At 45.7% G+C, this 27,931-nt stretch overlaps 1 protein-coding gene across 1 annotated transcript in view; it reads left to right on the forward strand.

Moving 5' to 3' along the window:
- Positions 1-27,931, forward strand: part of FAM184B (family with sequence similarity 184 member B) — a 101,225-nt gene that overhangs the window by 33,619 nt on the left and 39,675 nt on the right. The window contains exons 2-5 of the mRNA XM_006208107.4: positions 20,034-20,786; positions 21,550-21,685; positions 22,838-22,977; positions 23,525-23,731. Coding sequence (XP_006208169.2) covers positions 20,034-20,786; positions 21,550-21,685; positions 22,838-22,977; positions 23,525-23,731 — 1,236 coding nt within the window. The remainder of the gene's footprint in view (positions 1-20,033; positions 20,787-21,549; positions 21,686-22,837; positions 22,978-23,524; positions 23,732-27,931) is intronic.

Consider the following 27,931-nt stretch of genomic DNA (forward strand, 5'->3'; position numbering starts at 1 on the left):
AAATGGTGGTCCTCTACTCTGAACACAGGTGGGAACTGTAGAGTCAGAATCTGATGTCCACCCTGGGGCAGCTGTCCTGGGGGCGAGGACTTGAGATTTCTCTGCCTGGGTGAAGAACCTCCACCCATGGTGGTCAAGAAAGGGGTGTCAAATTAGGGGAGAAACCCACCAGGAATCAACACAGCGAAGAAGCCATCCCCAGCATCAGTCCCTCCAGGGGTGTCAAATGGTGTGAGTACTTGAATCCTAGTTCTGCGAGGGAAATTCAGGCCACCTGCCTTCATTCAGAGCACAGTGACTTTCAGGCTTGGGACTATGCGTTGCTCAGAAAGGACTGAGATTTTAGAGTCAGACGAATTAGGGTTCGCAGCCCAGTTTTCCACTAGCTGTGGACTTATGGCAAATTATTTGTCCTCCTTGTTCCTCAGTTTGCTCTTCTGTAAAAGGAAGATAACAATTATAATTTTATTAATATTACTATTATTACTCAATGAGATTATATCAAGTGCCTGCATTTTATATAGGCCCCACTCCCAGCATGAAGTAATCACTAGAAGTGTTAATTCTCATGATGACGGTGATGATGATACAGGGACCTAGACATTTGCTGCTGTTGGACAGATACCTTTAACTCTTTCTCCCACTCGTATCTCTGCATTTGTCTGTGTGACAGTCAATCTTCTCCACTAATTGGCCTTTTCCATGTGAGGATAAGGCTGTAGGTCACTCTGAATTAACATCTTCCAACCCTCAGACACAACAGGCAAGAGAGACTCTCTCCTACCCCAACTGAATAAAATCCCAGGAAGGACTCTGCTTGGCCTGGCATGGATCCCATGCCTATCCTGTGTCAATCACTTGGTCAGCGGGGGCTCTGTCATTGGCCAGCCAGGGATACCTGCTCACCCCTGTGAACAAGGGTGGGAGCCTGTCACGGTGGTGGGTGGGATATGATGTTTCCTGGAGAAATAAGTAGTCTCCACTCCGTATCCTGCCGTCATGTCATTTGGCGTCACTGCATGGTTGTTTTATGTATTTGTCACTAAATTGTGAGCTCCTGGGGCAGGGACCATGGCTTCTGTATCTTCATGTCCCTCCACCCCAGGATGGGCACTTGACGAAAGGAAGGGCTTCTACCAATGCAGGCTGTTGGATTGAAGCTGGCTGACATCTGAATGTGAGCCAGGCCAGAGAGGAACAGATTCTGTAGATGACATCCCCTTGGGGAGAGCGATGTAGGGCTTCCTGGGAGTCTCATGGGCTCATATTTTAGGGTGTCCTGAGGCCCTCGGTCCTTCCATGAGGGCCTTTGAGATTCAGTCGAAGGAACACTGAAAATCAAGTGATAAAAGCCCCACTGTGGCTCTTCCGCACAAGCTGTGTGACCGTGTACAAATCAGGGGGCTCCAGGGGCCATTATTTATGAAATGAGGAAGATGGTCTGGTGATGTCTTGCTTACAACTATAAAAGTTCTATGAATATGTTCATCTTTCTTTTTGACATTTTTGGATTCCTTTCGAACCTCTGTTCAACTTTTGGGCAATGTCACAATCAGGTATCATTTTTAAAGGTCATTGTGTTTATCCGGCACAACTTAGAAATTTGATGGTAACCTTTTCAGTTTAATATGAAGACTCAACTTAGGGGAAAAAAGAACATTGGACTGAAAATCAGATTCCATTCTGCCATAATGAGGTGAAAGATCTTGGCAAAATTGTTTAAGCTGTCTGTGCTTCGGCTCCCCCATTTGTACATAACACAGCTGGTATAGATCTGGTAGAAGGCAAGATCTGACTTTAACTTTCTAAGGTGCTGGCACGGAGGAAACAGCCTGTCTCTCTTTTTTCCTGTGAGCACATGGCAGCCCATGTGCATCTCCCAGCCTCCCTGTGGCTCTGGGATTAAGGGCAGGCCTGGGGAGGTGAGAGGGGTGATATGCGCATCTTCCATTTCATCCCCAACCTAAGTCAAGCTGCTCACCCTGGACCTCCTCTCTTCCCCTTTCATGCTGATGGTAACAGTGGCAAGCACAGCAACGGCCTTGGGCTCAGATGGTGGAAGCTGCAGGTTGAGAACTGATGCAAGATGAGGGTGCAGAGCTGAGCGGTCATAGACCAGAGCCCTCCACCCACTTCTGGCCACCACTGGTCCGGGGACAGTTATGAGAAAGAGACAACTAAATTCCCACTTCATTTAACCCTCTGTGTTTGGGGGAGTCTTTTTAATAGCAGCTTAGCCTGTGCCCTACCAATCACAGAGCTAGGATTCGCTTTTACTTAATTGGCTCTCCTGTTCTCCTTAGATGGTGCTTAAGAGCACAGGCGCCAGAGTGAGAATGGACCAGAGTCCTGGTTGGGTTGCTCTCCGGCCCTGGAACCTCAGGCTTGTTACCTGCCGTGCCATGCCTTTGGTTTGCCAATCTGTACAATCGGGGCAGTAATGAGACTTAACCTGCTGGGGTTATTGTGAGGATTAGAGGAGAGAAGGTGTATGAAGCCATGACCTCACAGCCTGGCATCGTAACCCTCTTGTAAACCCTAGAGTTGCTATTAAAACTATTAACAGTATTATCAGGACCCCCGTTACTGTTACCTTCACCATCGTCATCTGTTTGTGTCCTTTCAAACTGGCTGGCTGAGTATCCCCGATTTTGGAAACCCGATAAGAACGTCACCCATCCGGGATTCAGCACTCTGGGCCTCTCTGTGCATCTGGTTGACGCAGGATGAGTTTAGTGCTGTGCGGGAGTCTGTGTCCCAGGGACACCTGCTGCCTCTGCATTGATTCTGCCTGCAGTGTCGTCTGCAGAGTGAGCACGGTGTTCGCTGCACCCACGGTTTTCCCTGCTCAGCATCCTCTCAGGGCCGGAGCACCTGAGATGAGATCAGGAGTGATGAGGGAAAATGAGAGGTGGCGTAGAGAATAATTTCTTTTTCCTAATCGTCATCCTTACATTTGTTTTTTGATTATGAAAAAAAAATGCCAGTCACAGGGGCCTAAGGAAGAAGCCTTGGGAAACTTTACTATTCATGTGAAAAACTTTCCTTCTTAATCAGTTACAATATTGAATATAGAAAAGCCATGTGGTTAATTGATTCATATAGTTTTGGGATTTTGAAAAACTATTTAAAATTTTTCCTTTTCTTTGATAGTTTAATTAACCAAGTAATACACACTTCGTAGGAAATTAGAAAATGCAAATAAGCAAAAATTTTAATAATTAAAATCCCTTGCAGTTCCACCACCTGTTGGCATCCTGAGATACATTTTTGAGTCTTAAATCAGCATTTCCCCCAGCTCTCACAGCATTTACCCCCTCCCCAGCCCCTGCACATCTGACCCAGAGTCTCTCCCTAGAACTCTTCCTCACTCTGCTCCCCACAACCCCGTTCACACCCTCCCAGCCCTCGAGACCTGCCTGCACTGACTGTCCAGACAGACGGAGCCCCAAGCCCTGAGTCCTTCTAGCAACTGTTGTCCTGTGCCTTTGACACTTTAACTCACAAGGTCAAAACCTAAGGAACTCTTGGCCCAGCATATCCCAAAATATGTAATGAGGGAAATTAATTGGCATTATAGTTTAAAAAAAGAGAACTCAATGGCTGACTCTTGGGGTAAAGACAGTTAAGCAAATGTCTTTATACCAGAGCTGCCCAGGCCTCAAGCTTATTTGACTTTAGAGTCCCTTGTCCACATCCATTCCCTTTGGGAAATATCAGCTGAGTGTGACTATTTCATTTCCTAGGAGAGGAAGCCTCGTTTTCTCAGAGAGATCCGTTCGAGGACTTGCCTTATGTCGCACCGCTTGCGAGGGACAGAACTGGACCTTGGAACTCAGGTCTCTTGGCAGCGGGCCCTGTGCTTCCTTCAAGGTCCCACCGGGCCTTCGTTCTGCGCCGTCTTTCCACCTGGATGTTTTGCACACATGCTTCTTCTTTGCTCTGTGAGATTAGGGACCAAGTCCTAACCTTTTCTTCTCTCTCCTCCAGTTCTGAAGTTCGTGCTCAGTGAACCATACTGGGTTTCCTGGGAAGGGTCAGAAGTACCCATTTGTTCTTGCTGACACAGCACCCATTCTTCTGGTACCAGATCTCCAGCTTCCTTTGAGAAGCTGGCCATGTGCTAATTCAGTCCTCCGTCCATGTGGTTGAGGCAGGTCAGCTCCATTCCCCAGATTCCCGTGTGACCTGAAATTAGCCAATCGGTGTATTCCTTTTTTTTTAATTTAAAAATTTTTTTACTGAAGTACAGTCAGTTACAATGTGTCAATTTCTGGTACACAGCACAGTGTCCCAGTCATGCTTATACATACATATATTCATTTTCATATTCTTTTTCATTAAAGGTTATTACTGTATCCCATTGACCCCAGGAATTAGTGTTAGCCCAGGTGAATATAGTCAACTTAGAGATTCTCATTGGAACTATTAACAAAGAGGAGCTCTCTTTCCAGGAGTGTGCTAAGCTGGCAAAATGTAATCTTGGTGCTACCTGTAGCTACTTTGCCAAGAGTTTGTCAAAGAATAAAGCCAATTTAGAAAAAAGCAGAACTGTGAGATGGAAAGAGACAGCCTAGATGACATCATTTAAGAGCCTGGATCTATCTGTACCTGAAGCTATCACTGGCTCTGGGCTTTCCAGGTCCATGACCCTCTTTCCCAGTCCAATGGATTTGAATTTCCATTTTTGTATCTAGAAGAATCCTGATTAGTAAATATATACTTTTCTAGAATTTGGTTGTTAAAACATAAAGATTTTAAAGGGAATTTCATATGTTTTTACTGGACAAGAAGGATTAGGCCAAGACAGACTGAAAGGGCATTATTCCATAACTCCTAGGCCTTTCTTTCTTTTTTAAAGACAAATAAGGGTTGTTCAGGAGCATGTACTGAATGTATTTTCTACAGACTGGCTAAGGGAACTTGGCCAAAAGAAAGAAGACTATCACCATTTGTGAAAACAGAGATGATTATATATTTAATTTTACTGCCAGAACCCACCCTGGCAAATTCTCAGATACTCACCTCCAGAATGTGCTGATAGGAATTTGTGTAACTGTACAGACATCTATTGGATTTGAACTGAGAGAAAAGAGCTCTGGATTCAGGGTCTAACACATACTAGGTGCTCTCTAAACATTATTTCTCCTATTTTCTGAATTTATTTTCTGGGAGGAGTAAAAATCACCAAATTGCATTTTTTATAAGTTAGATGGGGATAATAATTGCGTGCTTTCTTCTAAGGCAGCCCTGCTTAATATCACTAACATATAACACCTCTGAATGGTGTCCCCTCTTTGTCATACAGAGTTCTTCTACTTTTTCCATCACGCATTCATTCATTCATTCATTTACACTCTGTTAAACTCTAGATCAGGGGTTCTGCAGGGTGGTGAGGATACCATGGTGTGTAACAAAGAGTCCCTGCTAGTTCACTGAAACAGCCTCTCACAGAAGACCCACCATGTGCCTGCTGTTTGCCTGGTCCAATATTTGGCATCTGGACACAAAACTGAATGGATTGTGACTCTGTCCCTACAAAGCTAGCAGACTCCACAGTGGTGAACCCCCCCTCGCCATAGACCACCTCTTTGGTGGTGATTGTCCCACCCTCAGGGATGGTAGGGCAGAAAAAGGTTGGGAGCTGCCATGATGGGTGATGAGGAGCCCCCGGGGAGTACTAAGCAGGACTGTAGTCAGTCCTTGGATTTGGACAGAACACCAGCAAGGCAAGGGGTGAAGGGACCCTAAGGTAGAGCAGTTGCATGGAGGGTGGTTTGGAGGAAATGACGGCAGAAACTTTTCAGCAGTAGAGGGAACAGGTGTGCCCTCACCTTTATAAAAGCCACGTGCTCTTACCATTGCTGTCACACTTTCACTCATGGGAGAGGTTTGTTGGAGATTGAATTCAAGAGCACATTTCTGAAAGCCAGAGACTGGCTACATCCAGTGTGGCCTGTGGCCTATGGCTCCCTGTCTCCTGGGTTGAAGCTCCAGGTGGCACCTTCACACCTGGTGACACTCACAAGAGCAACGAGACTGCCTTAGACTCTTCTTCCCCACGGAACCAGGGTCCATAATGGAAGAGACAGCACATTTACCATAGCGAAGCTGCTTAGACCAGAATACACCAGCCAGGAGGAGGCAGTGCGGCCAAAGCCAGACCCCTCGGGAGAGGCACTGGGACTTGGCCCTTCCTTGTCTGAGTGTTTCTCCTTCCAGAGCTTGTGTCTCAGGCTTAGACATTTATAGATTAATGGTTTGATGCAGAACAGTTTGATGATATATCCTTATCTTTAAAAAAAAAGATTTTTTTCTGATTATAATTGAAGTGCATGCTCATATAGAAAAATTGAGGAATGCACAAAAGTTAAAAAAAAAAAGGGGAGAAAAGTCAATACTGTTCATTATTACCATCCAGCAATAACCTTGGTCATATTTTGATACATTCTTTTTTTTCAGTTTTATTAGGTGGAATTATTACAGTTTGACTGCACCTATACATTATACTGCATGTAAATACATATATACAATATAGTACACATTTTTTTTAGTTTACATACATGTACTGATCACTGTTTTCTAAGAACAGATTAGAGCTTTAGCTTTTTAAACTTTCATAGTTACGTTTTGATACATTCTTGACCCTTTACTTTATTGATGTGTGTGTGTGTGTGTGTTTGTGTGTGTAATTTTAAAACAAAATCAGAACCAGGTTGCATCTTTTAAATTTTAACTTAAAATCGACTCCTGACTTTTGGGGTCCTTGACACAGTGGGCTGGCCTGGGCTCTGTTCTCCCGCAGAAGCTCCCGGCAGCACAAATCAGAGACAGAAGATGGTTTAGTCTGTGAGCTTGAGCCAGTGTGGCCCTTCCGTTCCGGGTGTGCAGGTAAGTGAGCCACACTCACCCAGCCCCCATAGATTAAGAGTAAAACCACTGCTGTACTTGAAGCCACGTGCTGCCGGAGCACAGAAACTCAGCCGCGGCTGAGAATACGATTTGGAAAGGTGACCCCGCGTGTCATGAATGGATCTTTGGGTTTTGTTAAGGGGTTGTTTGGACAAGAATATATCTCTTGAAGCGTAGTGTTTATCTGAGGATTATGTAGAAGGTACATGAATTGGAAAATGTTTAAAGTGATTTTTCCCCCACAGAGAACAGTGGGGAAAATAAGTCATTTACAACGGGCACTCAGTATATTTATCTTTCATGCTGTGGGGTTTACCTTGTAAAGCTGCTTTGTGAACTGAAACGTGCTGTGTAAAAATAACGTTAGCGTTCGATGCTGTTGCACTTACATGGAACAAATAGATATGCGTGTCCGTAGAGATATACACACAAAGCCTGCTTTCAGAATTAAATTTGTAATTCGCAATCTGAGCAGGTAAACTTGAAGAGCTTCTTTTTCTGCTATTAAGTTCACATGGTTTTGTTTGTATGTGTGGTTATAGATTTTGATGCTCCTACTTGGATTACTTCTCCAAGTGTGTGAAAGTGTTTCCTGTGAGAGGTATTAACATTTCTTTGTATTGATTTTATTTGTAAAAGATGTATCACAACACGTATGTGTAATTGTTGACACGGTTGGCTGGCTAACCAAGAGGGCTAGCCCTGGTCTTTGCATTCCAAGAAGCTGTAAACAAGTCATTCGAGCTTCAAAAGACGGTCCCTTTCCAGGTCCCTCATCTTATGCAGGTGGTGAAACTCCCTGGAAGGCAGGCGAGCCTGGGTCTGAGTGTTGACCTCGGCCAGTAAGAGGAGGGGCTCTGGTTAAGAGCCTTCTGGGGAGACTGCACTTACCTGGCAGCTACACCTCCATGTAAATTGGTTTGAGAGACAGTTGGGCTTCGATTACTCAGAAGCTTGCCTCACAGCTCAATGCCATGTGCAGCTAAGTGCTTTGCAACCACTCTCTGACGGATAATGGTGAGATTTTAATTAGCGTCCTGACCCCATTGAGAAATCCATTCCAAGCCCATTTGCTTGCAGCCCAGCCTTCCTTGGGACCTGTTCCAGCCCGCTTCCATGAAGGAGGAGACAGCCACTCCATGACTTCTGCTGGTAGCGGGAGTTTCAGCACCCAAATTCAGGACTTCCTTCTTAACATTTAGCTAGTCCTCTGTTCTGACCTGGTGCTGGGGAAGTTGGGGCTCCCTTGTGGGCAGGGATGTGAGTCAAGAGCAGTGACAGTGGCCTATCCATGTTCTGGCCTCCCAGGATGCTATGATTCTGAGGTGGAGTGGCCCAGACACCCCTTCAGTCATGCCAGCAAGAGAGTCCTCAGAACCCTCCGTCTCCCCCACCCCACACCTGGTGTCGCTGGCCCTGCCACTCTTCCTCATGGGAAGCTCTTAAACCCACACCCCTTCCTGGTTCCCCTGCACTAATTCCAGCCTTCCCCATGCACCTACCTTCTCCTCCTGCCTCCCTCAGTCTTCTCTCTGCCCTCATCACAGTGCAGCCAGGGCAATGGTCCTGAAACTTAGGAAATGGGGAATGTCTTAGTCAAGCTTTTCCAGAGAGATGCAACCAACAGGATGTAGATAGAAAGAAATTTCTTATAAGAAATTATCTCATGTGATTGTGGAAACTGAGAGGTTCCACAATCTGCCATCTGCAAATTGGAGACCCGCGGGAGCTGGTGGTGCAAGTCTCAGTCTGAGGCTAAAGACTTGAGAACCAGGAGAACCAACGATGTAAGTCCCAATCCAAGGACAGAAGGCTGATGTCCCATCTCAAGCAGTCAAGCAGAGAGCGTGAGTTCTCCCTGACCCAGGCTTTTGTTCTGTTCAGGCCTTTAACCAAATATCTCGGCAACCCATGGCCCTGTCAAGTTGACACAGAAAATAAACCATTAGGGAGAGTTTTATTCCCCATAACCCTAGAGAGGCAGAATCTTGTAAGAAAAGCTTCCTGCATGGCCCGGAAGCCACAGTTCCCCAAAGTATGCACCCATCTGCTTCTAGAGTCTGAGGCCCCGAGCAACCAAATGTTAAAAATGCAGCTCCTGGCCTCTCCCTGGCCCCAACCTACTGCATCGGGATCTCTGGGGCAAGGTGTGGGAGTCTGCATGATCACCACATGCTTCGTCAACTGGATAGAGTCTAAACTCCTTAACTTGGATGCTGGACCCTTGAGTGTCTGATCCCTGACCATCAGTCCAGCACTGCGTCATGCTCTCCTCCCCTCCTGCCAACGCCCCTCACCAGGCTGTGGCCAGGAGGACCCCCTTGCATATATCCTCACATTCCGCCCTATTTCATGCCTTTGTGCTGCTTCTTCCTCCTGACACTCCCCTGCCTGTACTTTCCTCCCCCTTCTCGTCCTCTGGCAGCCATTGGCTCATCTTTCCAAACCCAGCTCAAGCATCCTCTGTACTCTGATGCCTTTCTGCTAGGATAAAGAGATACTTCATGCATTCAACAAATATTTACCGAGCCCTTTCCACACATTAGGCACTGTTCCAGGGTTTTGGAAGTGAACTCAACAGACAAAACACCCTATCTGCCTATAAGTCATATTCTAGAAAGGAAGACAAATTTTTTTAAAAAATACATTAAATATATATGTCAGATAAAGGTGACATGGAGAAAAACAAAGCAGGAAAAAGTATAGGGAGAGCAAGAATTTGGGGGCTAATCAGGGCAGGTCTCACTGATAAGGTAGCATGTGAGCTGAGACCCAAAGGAGAATGGTGGTCCCAGGAAAGGAAACAGTATATACAGAGATGCAGTGAGAGAGCGAGTGAGATGTGGCAAGGATGTCCGTGTGGCTGGAGTGGAGTGAGTGGGAAAGAGAAGAGGACGAGGTGAGCTCAGAAAGGTCATGGGAGCCAGACCACATTGCCCCTTTTTGGCCATTGTGAGGCTCTGACTTTTCCTGAGCGGTGAGTCATCAGAAGGTTTTGAGCAGTGGAGAGACATAATTTGACTGGCTTTTAACAGACTCTAGATGGCAAGGTGGAAACAAGGTTTGTGGCCATTGAAATGGGCCAGGTGAGAGGTGCTCATGACTCAGATCAAGCGCAGGATGGGATGGTGAGAAGTGACGAGATTCAGGATTGGCTGATGGAGTAGATTTGGGATGTCAAAGACAGATTTGAGATAAGCATGACTTCAAAAAAATTTTAACCATTTTTTAATTGTGGTAAAATATAAATTACATGAAATTTACCATTTTTAAGTGTACAGTTCAGTGGCATTAAATATATTCACATTGTTGTGCAACCATCACCACCATCCATCTCTAGAACTTTTTCATCCTCCCAAGCGGAAACTCTGTGCCCATTAGGTGACAACTCCCCAGTATCCCCTCCTCCAGCCACCAGCAACCACCGTTCTACTTTTTGACTTTGTGAATCTCACTACTGTAGGTGCTTCATGTAAGTGGAATTATAAGGTGATTGTCATTTGTGACCAGCTTATTTCACTTAGCGTAGTGTCTTCAAGGTTCATCCAGGGTCAAAATTTTTTTCTTGTTAAGGCTGAAGAATATATCATTTGTGTATGTACCAGATTTTGTTTATCCATTCATCCATCAATGGACACTTGGTTTGTTTCTACCTTTTGGCTTGTGTGAATAAGGCTGTGCACATGAGTGTACAAATGTCTAGATCATATGATAATTCTGTGTTTAGTTTTTTGAAGAACCACCATACCACTTTCCACAGTGGCAGCACACTTTACATTTCCATCAGCAACGAACAAAGGTTTCAATTTTTCCACATCCTCATTAGCACTTATTTTCTGTTTTTTTTTTTAAATAACCATCCCAGTAGGTGTGAAGTGGTAGCTAATTGTAGGTTTAATTTGCGTTTCCCTAGTGATTGTTTTGTGATGTTGAGCATCTTTTTTTGGGGGGGTGGTTAATGAAGTATGGTCAGTTACAACGTTGTGTCAATTTCTGGTATACAGTATAATGTTTCAATCATACATATACATACATATATTCCTTTTCATATTCTTTATTATAGGTTACTACAAGATATTGAATATAGCTCCCTGAGCTATACAGTAGGACCTTGTTTATCCATTATATTATTATACATAGCATTATATATGTATATACTACACTATACACACACACACACTACATTATATATATATACACACACATATATATAATACGTATATATATAAGCACTATTATATATAGTAGTTAGTATCTGCAAATCCTGAACTCCCAACTTATCCCTCCCCACCCCTTTTCCCCCCAGGTAACCATAAGTTTGCTTTTTCTGTCTGTGAGTCTCTTTCTGTTTTGTAAATAAGTTCATTTGTATGTGTGTGTGTGTGTTTAGATTCCACATACAAGTGGTATCATAGGGTATTTTTCTTTTTCTTTCTGGCTTACTTCACTTGGTATACACCACAACTTCTTTATCCAGTCATCTGTTGATGGACATTTAGGTTGCTTCTATGTCTTGGTTACTGTAAATAGTGCTGCTGTGAACATTGGGGCGTGTGTATCTTTTTAAATTAGAGTTTCCTCCAGGATATGCCCAGGAGGTTGAGCATCCTTTCACGTGCTTGTTGATAGACTCCAAAATTTGACCTATGCAACTGGAAAAAGGGAGTTGCCATGAAGTGAAATGGGGAATATTGTGGGAAGAGTAGGTTTTGAAGGAAAAATCCAGAATTAATTTGAGATGTATGTTAGATATTTAATTGGAGATATTGGTAAGCAACAGGGTGTGAGTCTACTATTCAGGTGACACGTCCAGCCTGGACATGTAAATTTGGGAGACATTAACAAATAAAGTGTGCTTAAAATTGTAAGATTGGATGAGATCCCAAGAAAATGTTTCTAGAGAAGAGAAACAGTCTGAGGTCTAAGCTCTGGGGCGCTCCTATTTGAAGGACGGGAGATGAGGAAGAACTAGCCAATCAGATGAGAGGGAGAGGTCAGTGGTCAGTAGAAGGGTCCCTCTCATCTAACTGTATCCTGGAAGCCAAGTGAAGACAGCGTTTCAAGGCGGCGGAAGTGATTTCTTACGTGAAATGCTGCTGAAAAGTTGCACAGATGAAGAGTGAGAACTGGCTGTTGTTCTAGCAACACGGAGGTGATTAGTGAAACCGTGATGAGCTGTTTTGGTGGATTAATCAGGTGGAAAGCCTGACTGGAGAAGGTTTAGGAGAGAAAGGGAGGAGAGGAATTAGTGACAGTGCGTATAAACAAAGTATTTGAGGAGTTTGCTATAAAGAGGGGCAGAAAATGGGGGATGTGGGATTAAAAGAAGGACTTTTTTGTTACTGGTAAAAATTATAGCACATTGGAACGCTGATGGGAGTGATCCACTGATGGTGATGCAAGAAGGAAGGGGGAGAATTACTGGAGCAATGTGATCATTGCCGCCCCCGTGCCTTTCTCTAGCAGACGTCTAGCAAAGCACCTCAGATACCACCAATGTACTGATGGGCTTGCGTGTCTCCCCCCATGTCATAGATGAGCTGATGGAGAATCAGAGAGACTCAACATTCCCTCATGGTCACACAGCTAGAAAGATGCAGAGCTGCAAAGTGAACCCAGGTCCCGTGGGCTCCAAAGCGTCCTTTTAAGCACCATGCTCTGTCCCTAAATGTTGAGTTAACCTGTTAGTTTCCCCATCTGTAAAATAGGGGTAAGCATGAGAAAGTCCACTTTGTAAAAGTGTTAGATTAATTGAAAAATATTATGTATATTACCTGGCCCAGAGAAGGTTATCCTCTGGGCACTCAATAAATATTGTTATTTCCTGTTATCCTTTTCCATTTCACTGCTGACTCCTGCTGCCAGACTCGATGGAAACTTTCCTCAGGATCTGATGCTCAGAGTGCATTAATTGTGACTTTGTTAAACCTACAGTACTCAACCTCTAAGACCTTAACAGGCTCGCTGTTGAAATTTTCTCTGAAATCAAACCGTTAGGGTGGATTTCTAAAACCCTTGGGAAGACATTGTGACTGGCTCAGCATTCAGTATCTTGGCTGCTGAATTATTCATGTCCCTTGATGAATTCTGAAGTCGGCTTCCTCCTGAGGAGGCGGATTCACAAATGAGACTTGAGCTCGTTGCTTTGATGTTTCAGTTGAGTGGGTGGTGAGTGGAAGGAAGCAGCAGGTGGCAGGAGGAGGGTTGCCAAGTGACTGGGAGACACCAGGCCCAGGAGGAAGGTGCGTATGCTCAGAATCTGCTCGACAATTCCAGCTGCTGAGAGTGGGGGGGGGGGGCTGGAGGGCAGCAGACTGTCTCCAAAAACAAGGGCTGTTTCTTGCTGAGGGCATAGGGTGAGAAGACAAAGGAAGGAAACATAATGACTACCTGCTATGTGCCAGACTGTTAAACAATGTCATCTTATTTGATTCTCAAAAAACAAAAACAAAACCAAAAAAACTCCAACTCTGGGTTATCCCTATTTTACAGGCAAGAAACTGAGGCTTCAAGATGTGAAATGACTTAAGCAATTTTTAAAAGATAGAGTTGAGAAGTATATATATCAAACAGAATTAGGTTTGTCCATGAATGAGAGAAAACTAAAATGCAGTCCAGCTGGAATCCTCCCTGGGGCTGGCATGACCTTCCACTGGGTCAGAGATGCTGTCTCATTGTTCTGCCAACCTCAGCCTGTGGCGTCCACTTCATGGTCCAAAACGAAATAGAAGGAAATAGAAGGCTCGGAAATAGAAGACTCATCCCAGAAGAAGTAATGACACATCTGTTTATGTCCAGCCAGGCAGAACTTGATCACTTCGCTGCTCCAAGCTGGAAGGGAGGCTGAGAAATGTGGCATTGTGCCCATGGAAAAGTTAAGGGTTCAGATACTGGGTACACCAGCGATCTCTGCACATGGAAGTGAAATCTAGATCTCTCTCTCACTCCAGAGGACCTCAGCTCCATCATCGTCCTGCACTGCCTTCCTTAAGAGACGTGCCATTGCCACCAAAATCTCCATCAGGCTTACCTGTCCCGTGGACAACCATAATGGCTACTGCTGGGTCTCATCAGGTGCTTCCTGTGAGCTATGCTACGTGCCTTATAGCAGTATCTCAATTAATCCTTCAGTAACCTCATAAAGCAGGAACTTTATTCTCCTCATTGTATAAATGAGGAAACTGAGGCCCAGGGAGATTTTGTAGTGTGCCCAAAGTCACGCAGCTAGCAAACATCCAGACATTGTCCGGCATCCACACGATGGCAGATAGGATCTGCACCCAGGCAGCGTAGACTCCAAAGCCTAGTCTTTGAGTTGTCATGCTTGTCTGTTTCATGCGTGTCCCACTTCAGGGCCTCTGCCCCTACAGGTCTCTCTTCTGGACTCCTATTCTTTCAATCTCTCGCCACCCCTTACCAAGTTCTCCTTCAGTCTAACTGGAAACACAGTGTGAGTCTGAATCCAGCCAGGCATCATGCTAGGTGCATGGGGAACTATGAAATACATCAGCTGAGGTCTCTACTCTTATGAAGCTTACAGTTTATTTCAACATCTAGCACCTAAATGTCCATAATATGACATGAAAGGGCCATAACAACCAAGTGGTCCAAATGCACTGGAGGACAGATGAATGGGGTAAGTTTCTACTACCTATAAGGAGCTAAAGGACACTTTATATAGGAGGTGGAATTCCTCACACTTTCCCCTAATTTTCCAAGTAAAACTCATTTATCTTGACTTATACCATTTCTCTTGCATCTTTTCCTTCCTATTAAATTCTTATGTGCCTTCCTCTAGTGCCCCACCCGCACCTTATTTTGCTCCTGTTTGCCCTTCTAGTCCTCTGCCCTCTTGTCCCTATTCCCTTCACCAGTGGTTTTGGAGAAGAATGGCACACGTCCCTTATCTCCCCTGCCCATCCCACATTCTCTGCTTAACCACATCAGTCTGCGTCTGCCTTCAGCACTGCACCAAGAATTACCAAATACTCCAGCTTTTTTCCAGCCTGCAGTTAAGAGTCCAAGTCTTTTTTCTCTTGATAAAAGGTAATATTCATTCCGTAGTTATTGGATATCCGGCATTTCTGTGCACTATCTGTTGCAGCCATCAGTACAGCCCTACGAGGTGCTGTTGTTAATCCCATTTTACTGCTAAGAAACTGAATTCCGGACAGACTGAACCATATGGCTCCAGCTCAGAGTCAGTGAAGCTAGGACTCCAGCTGAGTTTGGTTGCATCTCGAGTCCAAGCTCTTCATTGTTTCTCCTTCACAACACAGGAGATAATAGGATGCGCTAGGAGAGTAGAAGTGGGCCAGGAATTAGGCTTGTAGCCCTAAGAAACATGGCAGAGAATCAGAATAGCCCTTATGGGAAAGAGGAATGGGAATTACTATAAGACAACTCAAGTAAATGGTAACAACATGGAGAGCACTGACAAGGCTGGAAATCTTAAGTACCAGTTAGTGATGTTTGAAAAGAGCTGAGGTGGGTGGGCTGATCTGATGTTGATAATACCAAAGATGTGAGGCTAAAGATGAGGTGGGCAGGGGATTTGAAGATATCAATAAGAAAGTAGTCGAAATGATTGGTTGTGGCTGAGAAGGAGGAATGTTAAGACAGAAAGAGACTCTTGGACTAGGAGAAGAAAGAGGGCAAGCTCAGAGAGCAAGTTTGGGAGAGTGAGGAAGTGGAGAGAGTGGAAAAGAAGAGACTGACTTGAGAGGAGGCAAGATGTCCCCACGGAGTAGTCCTGGGAGCGCCCTGGCCATGGTCACAGTTGTGAACATTCACACACGTCTCCATGTTGTACAGGGAAATGGGTTTGATGCTTCTTAATGTTCTACAAACTCTTAAAATTAGCTTTATGACACGAAATGGCATCTCTCCCCCCATGACACAGAGAGAAGACACCTTTTTAATCTCTTTCCTAAGATTCTCTATTAATTATGAAGACTTGAGTTTTTTAAGGCTGAGCTCTGAAATTTCATTAGTTACATTAGTAAGCAAAAAGCAGACCTCAAGTTCACCAGCAGGAATGGAAAAAAAAGAGTAAAGAAAATTTGATTTAATAACATTGAAGTCAACACATCAATAATCTTCCATAGAGAAACTAACTTAATGTCTATCAGCAGGGAGCAGAGAAATAAATTATAGCACATCTGTATGATGTGGCATATGAAGCAGCCAAAAATAAAAATGAGGAATTTTGCCACTTATACCTCAGTGAAGCTGAAAAATATGGAAAATTGATTGACTTTTGAAAAAAATTGTACAGAAATGGCATAACCTCCAAGATATCTGGGAAATTTTAAAAAGATCATGGTGCAAATGAACATGTATGTGTATAAAAAATGGTGATGAATATAATATGATACGCTACATAACATAACATATTTTCCAGGTAATACACACGACCCTTGGAGTAACCTTCCAGGGAAAGGCAGGAGAGGATGGGTCTGGCAGCCCTGATAAGCCAAAAGTTCTGTAACCAGATCTCAGCCTAACAGAACAGTTTGGGCAGCCTTTTGTGGGGATGGCTTGGGGATTTTAATTGCAAGACACCATGAACAAATGTGTACAAGCCAAAGTGCCCCAAGACTTTCTGTGCGCACAGTGTGAGACCCTCTCTGTTACCGCCAACCTGGAATCTGATCTTGTGTTAAGTCAAGGGTGTGCCCATGGGGAGTTTTCAGACGTCTCAACTTTATACCACGTGCTATGAGACAACACAAGGAAGTCAGGTTGTTCTTGCCAACACAGAGGTTGACACGTAAAAGGGAACTGGTCACCCCCAAGGATGAGGAAGAAAGGCTCACTTTTTCTGGGAAGTCTTCTTTCTATTAGACCCTTCCTCTGTGCTTTCCTAGTAATGGATGCCTCTCATGGCACTTTGCACCCTGAAACTTACCATGTTCTTGTCTGACTCTCCCACTGAATTGTAATATTTTTGCGGTTGCAACTTCAGTTGTCTCCTGGGCCAGCATGTCTCCTAGAGCCCAGCACAGAACCTGGCACATCTGAGATACTCAGTAAACGCGTGAATGAATAAGTGCTCGAGTGGGACAGCGAGGCACAGTGCAGTACTGTGCTGAGAGCACGCGCTTCAGTTGGTCCTGTTTCTCATCTCTTGTGACTTTGCAGAAGTTGCTTAACTTCTCTGAACCTCAGTTTTTCATACTTAGAATGGGGAGAAAAGTGCCATCTTTGCAGAGTTGCCATGAGTTTTCTCTGAGATTATGAGTATGTGTACAGCACCTAGCCCTGTGCTAGGCATATAGTAAATCCTGTAAAACTGGTGTTTCTTTTTAACACAGATTACAACCAGGGGGTTAGCACGTTCAGCATTCACTTACCCCAGATACTCTGGGGTACTCTTGGATACACGACACTGGAAGCCAGAGAAACGACTGAAATCCTGTGCACATGTGATGAGAAGGAAGAGCTGTGGGCTCAGCGGCTTCGTTTCATTGTGGAATCTTCTAGGAGGGTGAAGGGACTTCCTCCCCTTGTCTTTGACATCAGAGAGTGTTGGATTCGTGATTTTCAAAGGAGCACTGTTCTCTCAAGGCTTCACAAGATGGCAGGCTCATCTCACACTCGTCTACAACTATGTCCTTCCAGACAGAGCTCTGATTCCTTCATTCAGTCATCCATTTAAGAAATCTTTTGAGTGTCCACCTTGAGCCAGGCCCTGGAGATGAGCCATGAGGTACAAAGACCAAGCTCCTCTCTCTCGGAGCCTCCATTCTAGCGAGGGAGACAGACAATAGACCAATAGCTCAGGCACACGTAGACAGTGAAAAATAAGTTCTTAGGCTGCATCCTGGATATGCGGTTACTCTTTCTCCAAGCTCTGCAGGCTCTAGGTAAACCATTGTTATTATATGTGTCACCTCTAGTTGCCTTTTCAACAGTTGTTTTGTAATCACACACACACACACACACACACACCAGTTACCCAGAACTTCCTCTCATATAATGCTTCTGATTGGTCTTCTATTTTATAATCACCTAAGCCCACTGATTTTCAACTTTTTTAAAGCAATGGAAACCTTTTTGATTTTTCTAAACTCTATATTAGGGAAGCCCCAGTGTAAGAACAGGTCTTCTCCGGTCAAAGGGACACCTGCTGTTTCCCCACCAGGCTCCCTGCAATGGCCCTCAGTCTTACCAAGGGACTCAGGGCTATCAGGGATACGGTTTGAAAACCATGGGTGAAGTCTTAATAAGCAGTAGGAAACTGATGATGAAATTACAGTCTAGTTCACTAGACAAGCCTCATGAACAAGGAAAAACCAGCACCCCACGAAGGTTTAAGATCAGTACGTATGGAACTGTGTGGTGGGGACTTTTAAGAAGAATGTTTCTTCTCTTAAATGCCCGGGGGAGCCAGTGGAGTGCCCAGCACTGACGCCTAGTCATCCTCGTCATCTAATACTCCCAGTGAGGGCAACACCCACGTCGGAGCCCACCTGGCCCCTTGATTTCTGAGTCTCTTGACTTTCTCACCTCCAGAGATCTTGTCCTTCACTCCGCCTCAGCCATACCCTCCTTTCACCACACCCGTGACCTTGTCATCGCCAAAAACCTGCCTCTGTCCCCTCCTTCCAGCATATTGACTCCTGAAAACCCCTCAGCTGCCTCGTCCATCTCTCCCTGTGTCATACTCACCAAATCCCACCCTGGCCCATGATGACCCACCATCCTTCCTCGCCTTGCCTGGACTCCCTCAGCCAAATGTGGCTGAGGAATATCTCAGAGCAAAGCGGGGAGCTGATTTCATAAAGACAGCCTTCAGCGCTGCCCCCCAATCTGAACAGTCCACTTTCCCCTCCCTAAAAGTGAGTTCACGCCTTCTCTGTCCTCCAGTTCAGCCCACTGTCAGTTCCTGACATCACCTCCTGTCTCACTGGGAAGGAAGAAGCCACTTGTCACCTCTCCAAGGTGAGAGCCCCATCGTTCTCCAAAGTCCCACTCACCGGTTCCACCCTCCCCTTTCCTTCTCCTCCCATGAGGACGTGCTCGCAAAACCAACCAACGTGTGCTACCTTCTTGGGGACTTTCACTCTCTGTTCACTTTCCTGGGGCTTCCCCTCTGCGTTCTCCGTGGGGTCGTTTCCACGGTCGGGCAGATGTGCTCTGGAATCTCAGGCCAACAACGAAGCAACCCTGATTCTGCACGCCCTTCATCTCCAGCTCAGATTCCTTCCTCTGAACAACAGACATTTCCCTGTTTGCCTTGGGGCCATCTAGGGTCATATCAGATTTGCTTGGTCCAAAACAGAATTCTTGCTCTTCTTGCCCACTCCTGCTCTGTGCAGTCCTTCTCATTCGGTAAACATCTGCCAGTTGCTCAGGCCAAGAACCCGGGAGTCATTCGCAGTGCCTCAGCCCCCTGCCATCCTCCTGCCCGCCTGTCTTCTCCCGTCCACACAGCCATGTCTTGTTCCCGAAGTTTTGGAGAATGGTCCATCTTTCACCGTGGAGTGCGATGTGAGCAGTGGGGTTTTCACAGATGTGCTTTATTGGGAGGAGGAGGGTCCCTTCTGATTCTAGTTTAGTGAGTGTATCTGTCAGGAAGACGTCTTGGATTTTGTCAAATGCTTTTCCTGCGTCTATTGAGACAGTCATGTGGCTTTTGCTGTTCATGTGCTGCATGACATTAACTGATTTTCAGATGCTAAATCAACTTTGCATTCCTGGCATAAATCCCACTTGGTCAGGGTGTATAATCCTTTTTATGCACTGCTGAGTTCTGTCTTCTAGTGCTTTGTTGTGTTTTGTTCTGTTTTGTTTTCTAGGGGTTCTTTTTGTGTCCCAGGTGTTTAAACCCTTTGCTGGTGCCCACGGCACTCCTGCAGACGCCGTCTGTGGGCCTTCGGGCAGTGTCACGCTCGCTTTGCTTCCATCACTTCCCTGTCTCACTTCCCTGCACCCTTACAGGTTTCTCCTGGGGACAGGTGCTGACAAATCACCTCCACACAAGTCTTCTTCTCAGGTGCGGCTCGTAGGGGTCAGCCTGAGTGACCGTCACGGTCACAGACATCTCTGGTCACATGGCCCCTCACCCCCACACCTGCATTCCTCACGCTAAAGGGCTTCTGTGCATTTTCCTGCAGGTGATCTATGCCCTGAACACCCGCCAGGATGAGGCTGAGGCCAGCATGGAGGCGCTGCGCGAAGCCCACCAGGAGGAGCTGCGGGACGCGGTGGCGGAGACCGAGGCCAGGCTCCTGCAGGACCAGGGCCGCGCGGGGCAGGAGGCCCTGCTCCAGCGCATCCAGGCCCTGGAGAGCGCCCTGGAGCTGCAGAAGAGGCTGACGCAGGAGGCGCTGGCCCAGTCGGCCACGTGCAGGCTGGAGACCAAAGAGAGGGAGCTGAGGGTGGAGGCCGAGCACGCAGAGCGGGTCCTCAGCCTCTCCAAGGAGATGCTGGAGCTCAAGGCCGACTACGAGAAGAGGCTCCGGCACCTGAGCGGCCACGAGGCGCCCCGGTGGGGCCGGCTCTCCCAGGAGGGCCCCGACCCCAAGGCAGAGCCGGGCTGCGGCCCCGAGATGCGGGAGGTCCTGCTGGAAGTGGAGCGGCTCCGGGTGGAGAACCAGCAGCTGAGCAAGGACTACGCCCGCAAGGCCGAGGAGCTGCAGGCCACCTACGAGCGGGAGAACGAGGCCATCCGGCAGGCCATGCAGCAGTCGGTGAGCGAGGCCCTGTGGCAGTGGCAGGAGAAGGAGACCGACCTCCGCAAGAACTTCCAGGTCCAGGAGTCGGCCCTGCAGGCCCAGGTCCGCAAGCTGGAAGGGGATCTGGAGCACAGAGGCCGCAAGATCAGCGACCTGAAGAAGTACGCCCAGAAGCTGAAGGACAGGATTCAGGTAAGGCAGGGCCTCTTCCAGCCTCCAAATGGGGTGGTGAGCATGGCCCCTAATACTGAACACCTGCTGTGTGTCCGGCACTCACTGTGCAAAGCACTTGACTTCTGCCAGAGTGAGCATTATTATCGCCACTGAGTTCAACTACATTCACTCAGCAAGTATCTGTGGGACACCTACCATGTGCCAGGCCGGGGCTGTGGGCAAGAGACACCCAGCTGGACTTGATCACTGCCCTCAGAGAGCTGTGAGACTTAGAATTTACAAATGAGAGGATAAAACTGAAATTGAGATGCTTAAGGACTGGCCCAGCCGGGCACATGGCTAAAAAATTTTGAACTCAGGTCATCTGAATTCTAAAGGCCCCACTCACTCCTGAGAACTTGCTCGTCCTAAAATCCTTGGGACTTTGTGGAAAGCCAGACCGTTGACAAGTCAGTTAGTTGTGTGAGCCTCACAGACTCACAGAGCCCATCTCTAAAAGTAGCAGCACCTAATATTCCTCCTACCCCCTGAGCATTTTTTCTGCCCCAGATACTTTATCTCATTTAATCCTCTACAGAAAGGTTAAGTAACTTGCCCAAGGTCACACAGCCAATCAGAGGATGAGTAGGGATTTGATGAACCCTGAGACACTGAATTCCAGAGACTAAGGGCATATACTGTGCACTGGCCCAGTTTTCAGATCTGATGTAGATTCTGTGTGCATAGGATGTCTCTCCACAGAACCGTAATCAGAGAAATGAAACTCTTTCTGTCTGTTTAGGACCTGGATGTGCAGCTCAAGGAGGCTCGACAGGAGAATTCGGAGTTGAAAAGCACTGCCAAAAAACTGGGGGAGAAGCTGGCTGTTGCCAAAGACAGGCTGATGCTGCAGGAGTGTCATGTTGCACAGAAAACAGGTGAGATGCCCTGAATGACTAATCTCCTTACACATCAGAGGTTGGCCACCAGGTTGACATGGCCCTGCTTGCAGCCTTGAGACTGCTGAGGGATCAAAATGGAGGGCAGGGCTGTTTGATCTGCCCCACCTGGTGGCCGAATCCAGTGCCTGCAGGACACAGGTGAGCCGACACCCAGAGCTGCCACAGGCTAGGTATCTAAAAGGCATATTGCAAAAGGATCTCTGGCCCCCAGATGCCCCCTATCTGGTCCACCAAGGGCCTGAGCTTCTCAGCCCTGGCTTCTCCCCAGACTTAGACAACGCCTTATACTCAAACATCATTCACACGGTCGTGTAATTGTGTCTTCCCAATAATTTTGTCAGTATCCTGTGTTACAGGTGAAAAAAAAAATGAGGCTGAGAAAGGTTAGGTGGCTGACTCACGGCCAGCCAACTGTCTGGAGGCAGAGCTGGTGTTTGTATCTAAGATTATCTGACTCCAGAGTGCTTTCCACTAAGCTCCCACATCAGAAAGTTCTTGAATACAGAGTATGGGGTGGTCAGTTTGACACCGGGAGATAATACCACGGCACGAGATGGGCTGTGCTTCCAGGGAGCTTATGGGTCAGTTACGTTACAGCCCACAGCACACTCTGGTGTCATGGGTACGGCCCAGGAAGCAGGGAAGTGAGGTATCTGGGAAAGAATAAATCACCTCTGGGTGGAAAGAGCTGGAGGACAAGTTGGAACCAGAGGTTATGGAGAGTCTAGAGCAGTGGTCTCAAAAGTAGGGCACGAGTACTCAGGGAATGTGGGGAGAAATTGAGCAGTTCTAGTTGCATTTATTTTTGTCTTGTACTTTAAATTCCTTTGAATTTAAATTCTTTCAATGTACATATATCCAGGAACATCCTATGGAAAGCACAATCAAAAAAATGTGAACATGACTAGATTAAGAAGGGAAAGCAGGCAACTGTTTGAACTCAAGATGCTACTTGGGCCAGTCACCACCTTGACCATGCCTGAGGCCAGAAGGCCATGGAGCAGGGATTACATAGGGGAGTCGTGGGCAAAACAGCTGAACAGCAGAATGCTGACCCTACTGCAGAGGCCTGGGGCAGGAGGCCAAGGCCAAGGGCATTCCAGATGATGTTGAAACTTGTGCTTGCAGATGACATGAAGACGGAGCAAGTTTCAGAGAGTGAAGCCCTAGGGAAGGAGAATGGTTTGGAAGCCCGCAGTCTTCATCCTCAGCAGGATCAGAACTTTGCCAAGGAGTGTCCGTCCACAAAAGGAGGCACATATGCACAGGTAGTGTCTGACGCAGCCCTGGGGGTGGAGAAGCCACAGGAGGCTCTGCTGGAAGGAGGCCAGTCTCCAGCCACGACTGGTCCACTTGGAAGCAGCTGGTCCTGTAGTTTCAGGGGTGGATGCGTGGGTGTTAAGTTCCAGCCAACAGCCTGCCAACTGTAGTCATTTGAAACTAGGAGACAGAATGTAGCAGAATTCTCCCAATTCCTTATCGTCGGCTCCTGGGAGACTGGAAACTTGTTTAGGATTCCTGCTTTATGTTCCCCAGTCTAAACACAGCATTCTTCATAAACCACCACAGTATGGTCCTGGAGCATCTGATCCGATGACAATAGATACACTCTTCCAAAAAGCCCTTCTCTGATGGTGGATAAAGTGAAGTCTCTTACAAATATCAAACATGTAGTTTTATAAACTTCATTATACCTTGTGATACATGCTTTAAAATTAGTGTATCAACATCGTAGAAGTTACACAAAAGAGAAATGGTGACTCCTGGCTCCTCGCCCCACCTGGGCGATTTTACGAGCCCTCTCTCTTTTTATAGACCAAGAAAGAGGCAGATATTGAGACGGAATATATGAAGCGGCAGTACGAAGAAGACCTTCGTAAAATCAAACATCAGACAGAAGAGGAGAAGAAACATCTCAAAGACCAGCTGGTGAAGAGACTGGAGGACTTGGTGAAGAAGCACACGGTGGAAATCAAATCAGTCCGCTCATCAGTGGAGGCTGAGAGGAAGAGGCTGCAGAAGGTGAGATCTCCTTGCAGAGATGCTGTTTGTGGACTGACGCTTGTTTGCCTTTCCTCTGCCTCCCACCTTTCCTCTTTTGTTTCTTCTTTCCTGCCTCGGACATTGACCGACCTCCTACCCTGTACAGATCTCAGCTAGTTCTTTGACCAGAGAGAGTTTAGGGTCTCTTGGAGGAGAAGGGGCACCCCTCAGCCCAAGACAATAGGGCCTAGAGTCATTAACCTGGAGTAGAATTGTGTCATATGAGCGCTTAACTTAGGGGAATTCAAATCCTCTCCTTGGCAAAAACAGAGGGAAATAACATGAAGGAAACCCTCAGGCCTGGCAGACTGCCTGGATTCAAATCCCAGCCCTGCCACCCTCTAGCTTTGTGACCACAGCAAGTTCCGGAACCTGGGCTCCTCACAGGGAGGCTGCGCGGGCCCCAGCCTCCTCATTTATGAAACAGATGGTGATACTAGCACCTCACAGGGGAGCTGCGAGGATTAAGCCAGGTGATCCGTGTGAAAAAACAAAGCGTAAGGTAGTGCCTGGGGCGGGACAGACACCATAGCCGCAGGTCATTAATTAATCAGCGGGTGGGCGGTGGGAGAGGAGGTTCTCAGCCTCTGTGTGCTGTTCCGACTTCCCACCAAAGGGGGTGCTTTCTGCTGAGAAGAGACGCAAAGCCTCAGCTCTCCTGTTTGCTGAGGAAAACAGCACAGGTATATGGATGTTTTAGGAAAAGAGTGAAATAAATCAGTATTATTGTGAGCATAGGTGGTGCTTTAATTCTTACAAGAAGGCCTCTTTCTAATTCAAGAACTTACATTAACAGCTTTCAGTTTTCACTCAAAAAGATATACACAAAAAGATAATAATCTATCACAGAGGAATGCAGTGTGTGGTTGTGAAGAGTAGTAGGTACTTAATAAATATATGTTAGAAAAATAAATGAACTCATGAAAGACCCAGACTAGTCCTGGGTCCAAGTCCTGACTCTTTCACTGGCTTTGTGACCACGGACATGTCACTTAACCTCTCTGAAACCTGATGTTGAAAATAAAGATAAATACTCGAGGGCTTGTTATGATACAGGAAAAGGGGGCGTGAGAGGATGGCTATGTCACAGGTCTCAGATGAGTCCCTGGGACACGCCCCACCAAGTGAGGGTCCTTGTCTTCGTGCAGGAAAGAAATCAAGAGTGAGCCACAGTTGTGTAAAGGTAGATTTATTCAGAGAGATGCACACTCCATAGACTGAGCATAGGCCGTCTCAGAAGGCCAGAGAGGCCACAAGGTGTGGGGGTAAGTGTTTAGTTTAAAGTAAAAGTAGATACACACTCCATAGACAGGGTGTGGTCCTTCTCTCTCAGAAGGGAGAGTGACCATGAGGTGTCGGAGGTTGCTAGTTTTTATGGGCTTGGTAGCTTCATAGGCGAACAAGTGGGAGGATTACTCCAACTCTGTTGGGGAAGGGGCTGGCTTTCCCAGGAATTGAACCACCACCCACTTTTTGACCTTTTATGACAGCCTCGGAACTGCCATGGTGCCTGTGGGAGTGCCATTTGGCATGCTAATATGTTACAATGAGCATATAATGAAGCTCAAGGTCTACTGGGAGTCAAATCTCCTGCCGTCTTGGGCCTCCAGGTCTGTCGGGAGTTGACTTCCACCATCTTGGTGCTAGTTGCTGAGTCATTCCCGTAATAGCTGTGCCCTGCCCCTTCCCTCCTGTCTCAGTTATGTAAGTTAAATATGGTTTTATATATAAACTTTTAGTTCAGTGCTCACCATGTAGGAGGAGTTTGATAAACGGTGGCTGTGACTAGTTACCATGTGCACTAGATGATATCATGTGTGATAATATTATTTAGTGCCCGCTCTACTTCATAAAGCACTGTGTTATTACAAACACATTCAGTCCTCCCAGCAATATTACAAAACGAGCGTTCACAGTCCCATTTCAGAGATGAGAAAACTGAGGCTCAGAGATTTTTATGCATCCACTCACAGGCAGTGAGCGGTGGAGTTGATATTAACACCTGCCAGCCTGACTCAGAGCCTGTGGTTTCCCATACCTGCACTGAGTGGGAAACGTTTTCCTCCCCAGGAGCAGTGACTGGCTTTTTTTGCACAAATCTAGTCCGCACACAGCTGAACCCTCTTTCTGTCCTGAGCCACAGTCAGTGGGAGGGGCATAGCTCTCCCGGAGCTACACGTTGCCCTGGTAACCTGCCAGCCAAGCCTGACTTTGAGTGTAGAAATTCCATTTCAGCTTTAATCAAGGAGCATGGATCCATTTGGGAAATGAATCATGTAGAAATAAATTAATAAATTGTTTCCACCTTTTTTGTCTCTTTTTAAAACTTACGATCATTTCTACAAACTGAGGATATAAATTATATAAATTAAGCCATGTAGATTAGAGGAAGGGAAAAACCTTAAAGAAGCCCCAAACCTGGTGTTTATGGACTGAAAATAGATACCAGTTTCCCATCTAGAGTTAAGAGTGCACTGTTTCTTGGGCCCTTGAGTGTAAGTACTTTGTGTATCCTGAATGCCACCTTAACCTGAGGAAGACATTGCAGGAAATGAGCTGGAGGTGACCCAAAAGGCCTATCTGCCTTCCTGTCCAAGGGATTAGATGATATTACCACTTAATCTTGGCAGAGCAGAGGACACACCCTGTGATTAGCACTTTCCCACATTGATTCCTAGGGAGACCGTGGAAGGGTGTACTGAGTGCCCACTGAACCGTGCCAGACACTGCTGTTTCGCTTAGGGTTCTTGTTTGTATCACTTCTGATTCTTGGTGGCAAGCATGACATTTATGAAATATTCCTTGTCCTGAAGTCTACTTTAGTAAAAATACAGACATTATGTCATTTTTTTTGGTTAGTGTTGCTGTCTAGTTTAATCCATCCTTTTGCTTTTAACCTACCTGTGTCTTTCTATTCAAAGTGCTTGTGTAGTATCACTGTCTTCCTCTTTTATTCAGTTTGAGAATCTGACTTTTGAGGGTCAGTTAGACCATTTACATTTAATGTAATTATCATTAAGTCTACCATATTGCTTGCTGTTTTTTCTATTTGTCTTTCTTTTTGCCTCTTTTTTCTGTTTATTTTTGATTAATTGAATTTTTTTTGGTATTTTCTTTTTTATCTCCCCTAATGACTTTTTAGCTGCCCTTCTTTTGGGGAGGGGGTGGTGTGCTACTGGTTGCTACAGGATTTATAACGTGCATCTTTATCATTGTCTACCATCCAATAATATTACTTCATATATATGTGTATACACATGTATAATTACTTCACTATAGAAACCTTACAGCAACACATTTTAATGACCCCTTCCCAACTTTTGTGCAATTACTGTCATATGTTTTACTTTACACATGTTGTAAAGTCTATAGTACATTGCTTTTCTATTTCCTTAAAAGTCAGTTATCTTTTAGAGAAAAATTTTAAATGAGAAAACTGAAGTCTTTTATATTTTCCCACTTACCATTTCTATCCTCTTTGTTTCTTTGGTAGAGTCAAGCACCCATCTTGGTATCATTTTCTTTTGGCCTGAAGAACTTCCGTTAATGTTCCTTGTAGTGTAGGTCGGCTCACGGCAAATTCTCTCAGTTTTTATGTCTGAAAACGTCTTTATTTTGCCTTCATTATTGAAGATTATTTTGCCGGATACAGAATTCTAGGTTAACACTTATTTTTCTTTCTGCACTTTAAAGATGCTGTTCAACAATTTTTTTTTTTTTTGGTTTGTATTTTCTTCAAACAACAAATTGATAGTCGTTCTTACCTTTTCTCCCTTGTGCATAGTGTGGCTTTTTGTTTTCTGACTGCTTTTAAGATTTTCTCTTTAATCACTGGCTTCCACAAGTTGATTATTATATGCCATGGAGTGATTTTCTTTGTTTTTCTGCTTGGTGTTCTTTGGACATCTTGGATCTGTGGATATAGTTTTCATGCAGCTTGAAAAATTTAAGGTCATTATCTCTTCTGCCTCCCCCTTCTGATGTTGTCCTGCAAGTTACAGAGGCTATGTTCATTTATTTTAAGTCTTCTTCTCCTATGAAATATTCCTTGTCCTAAAGTCCACTTTGATAAAAATATAGACATTCTAGTGTTTTTATGGTCATGATATCTGGGTTGGACAGTTTCTATTGCTGTATTTTCAAATTTACTCACCTCCTTTTCTGTCTCATCCAATCTTT

This window comes from Vicugna pacos, chromosome 2, assembly GCF_048564905.1.
Source record: "Vicugna pacos chromosome 2, VicPac4, whole genome shotgun sequence".
NCBI lineage: Eukaryota > Metazoa > Chordata > Mammalia > Artiodactyla > Camelidae > Vicugna > Vicugna pacos.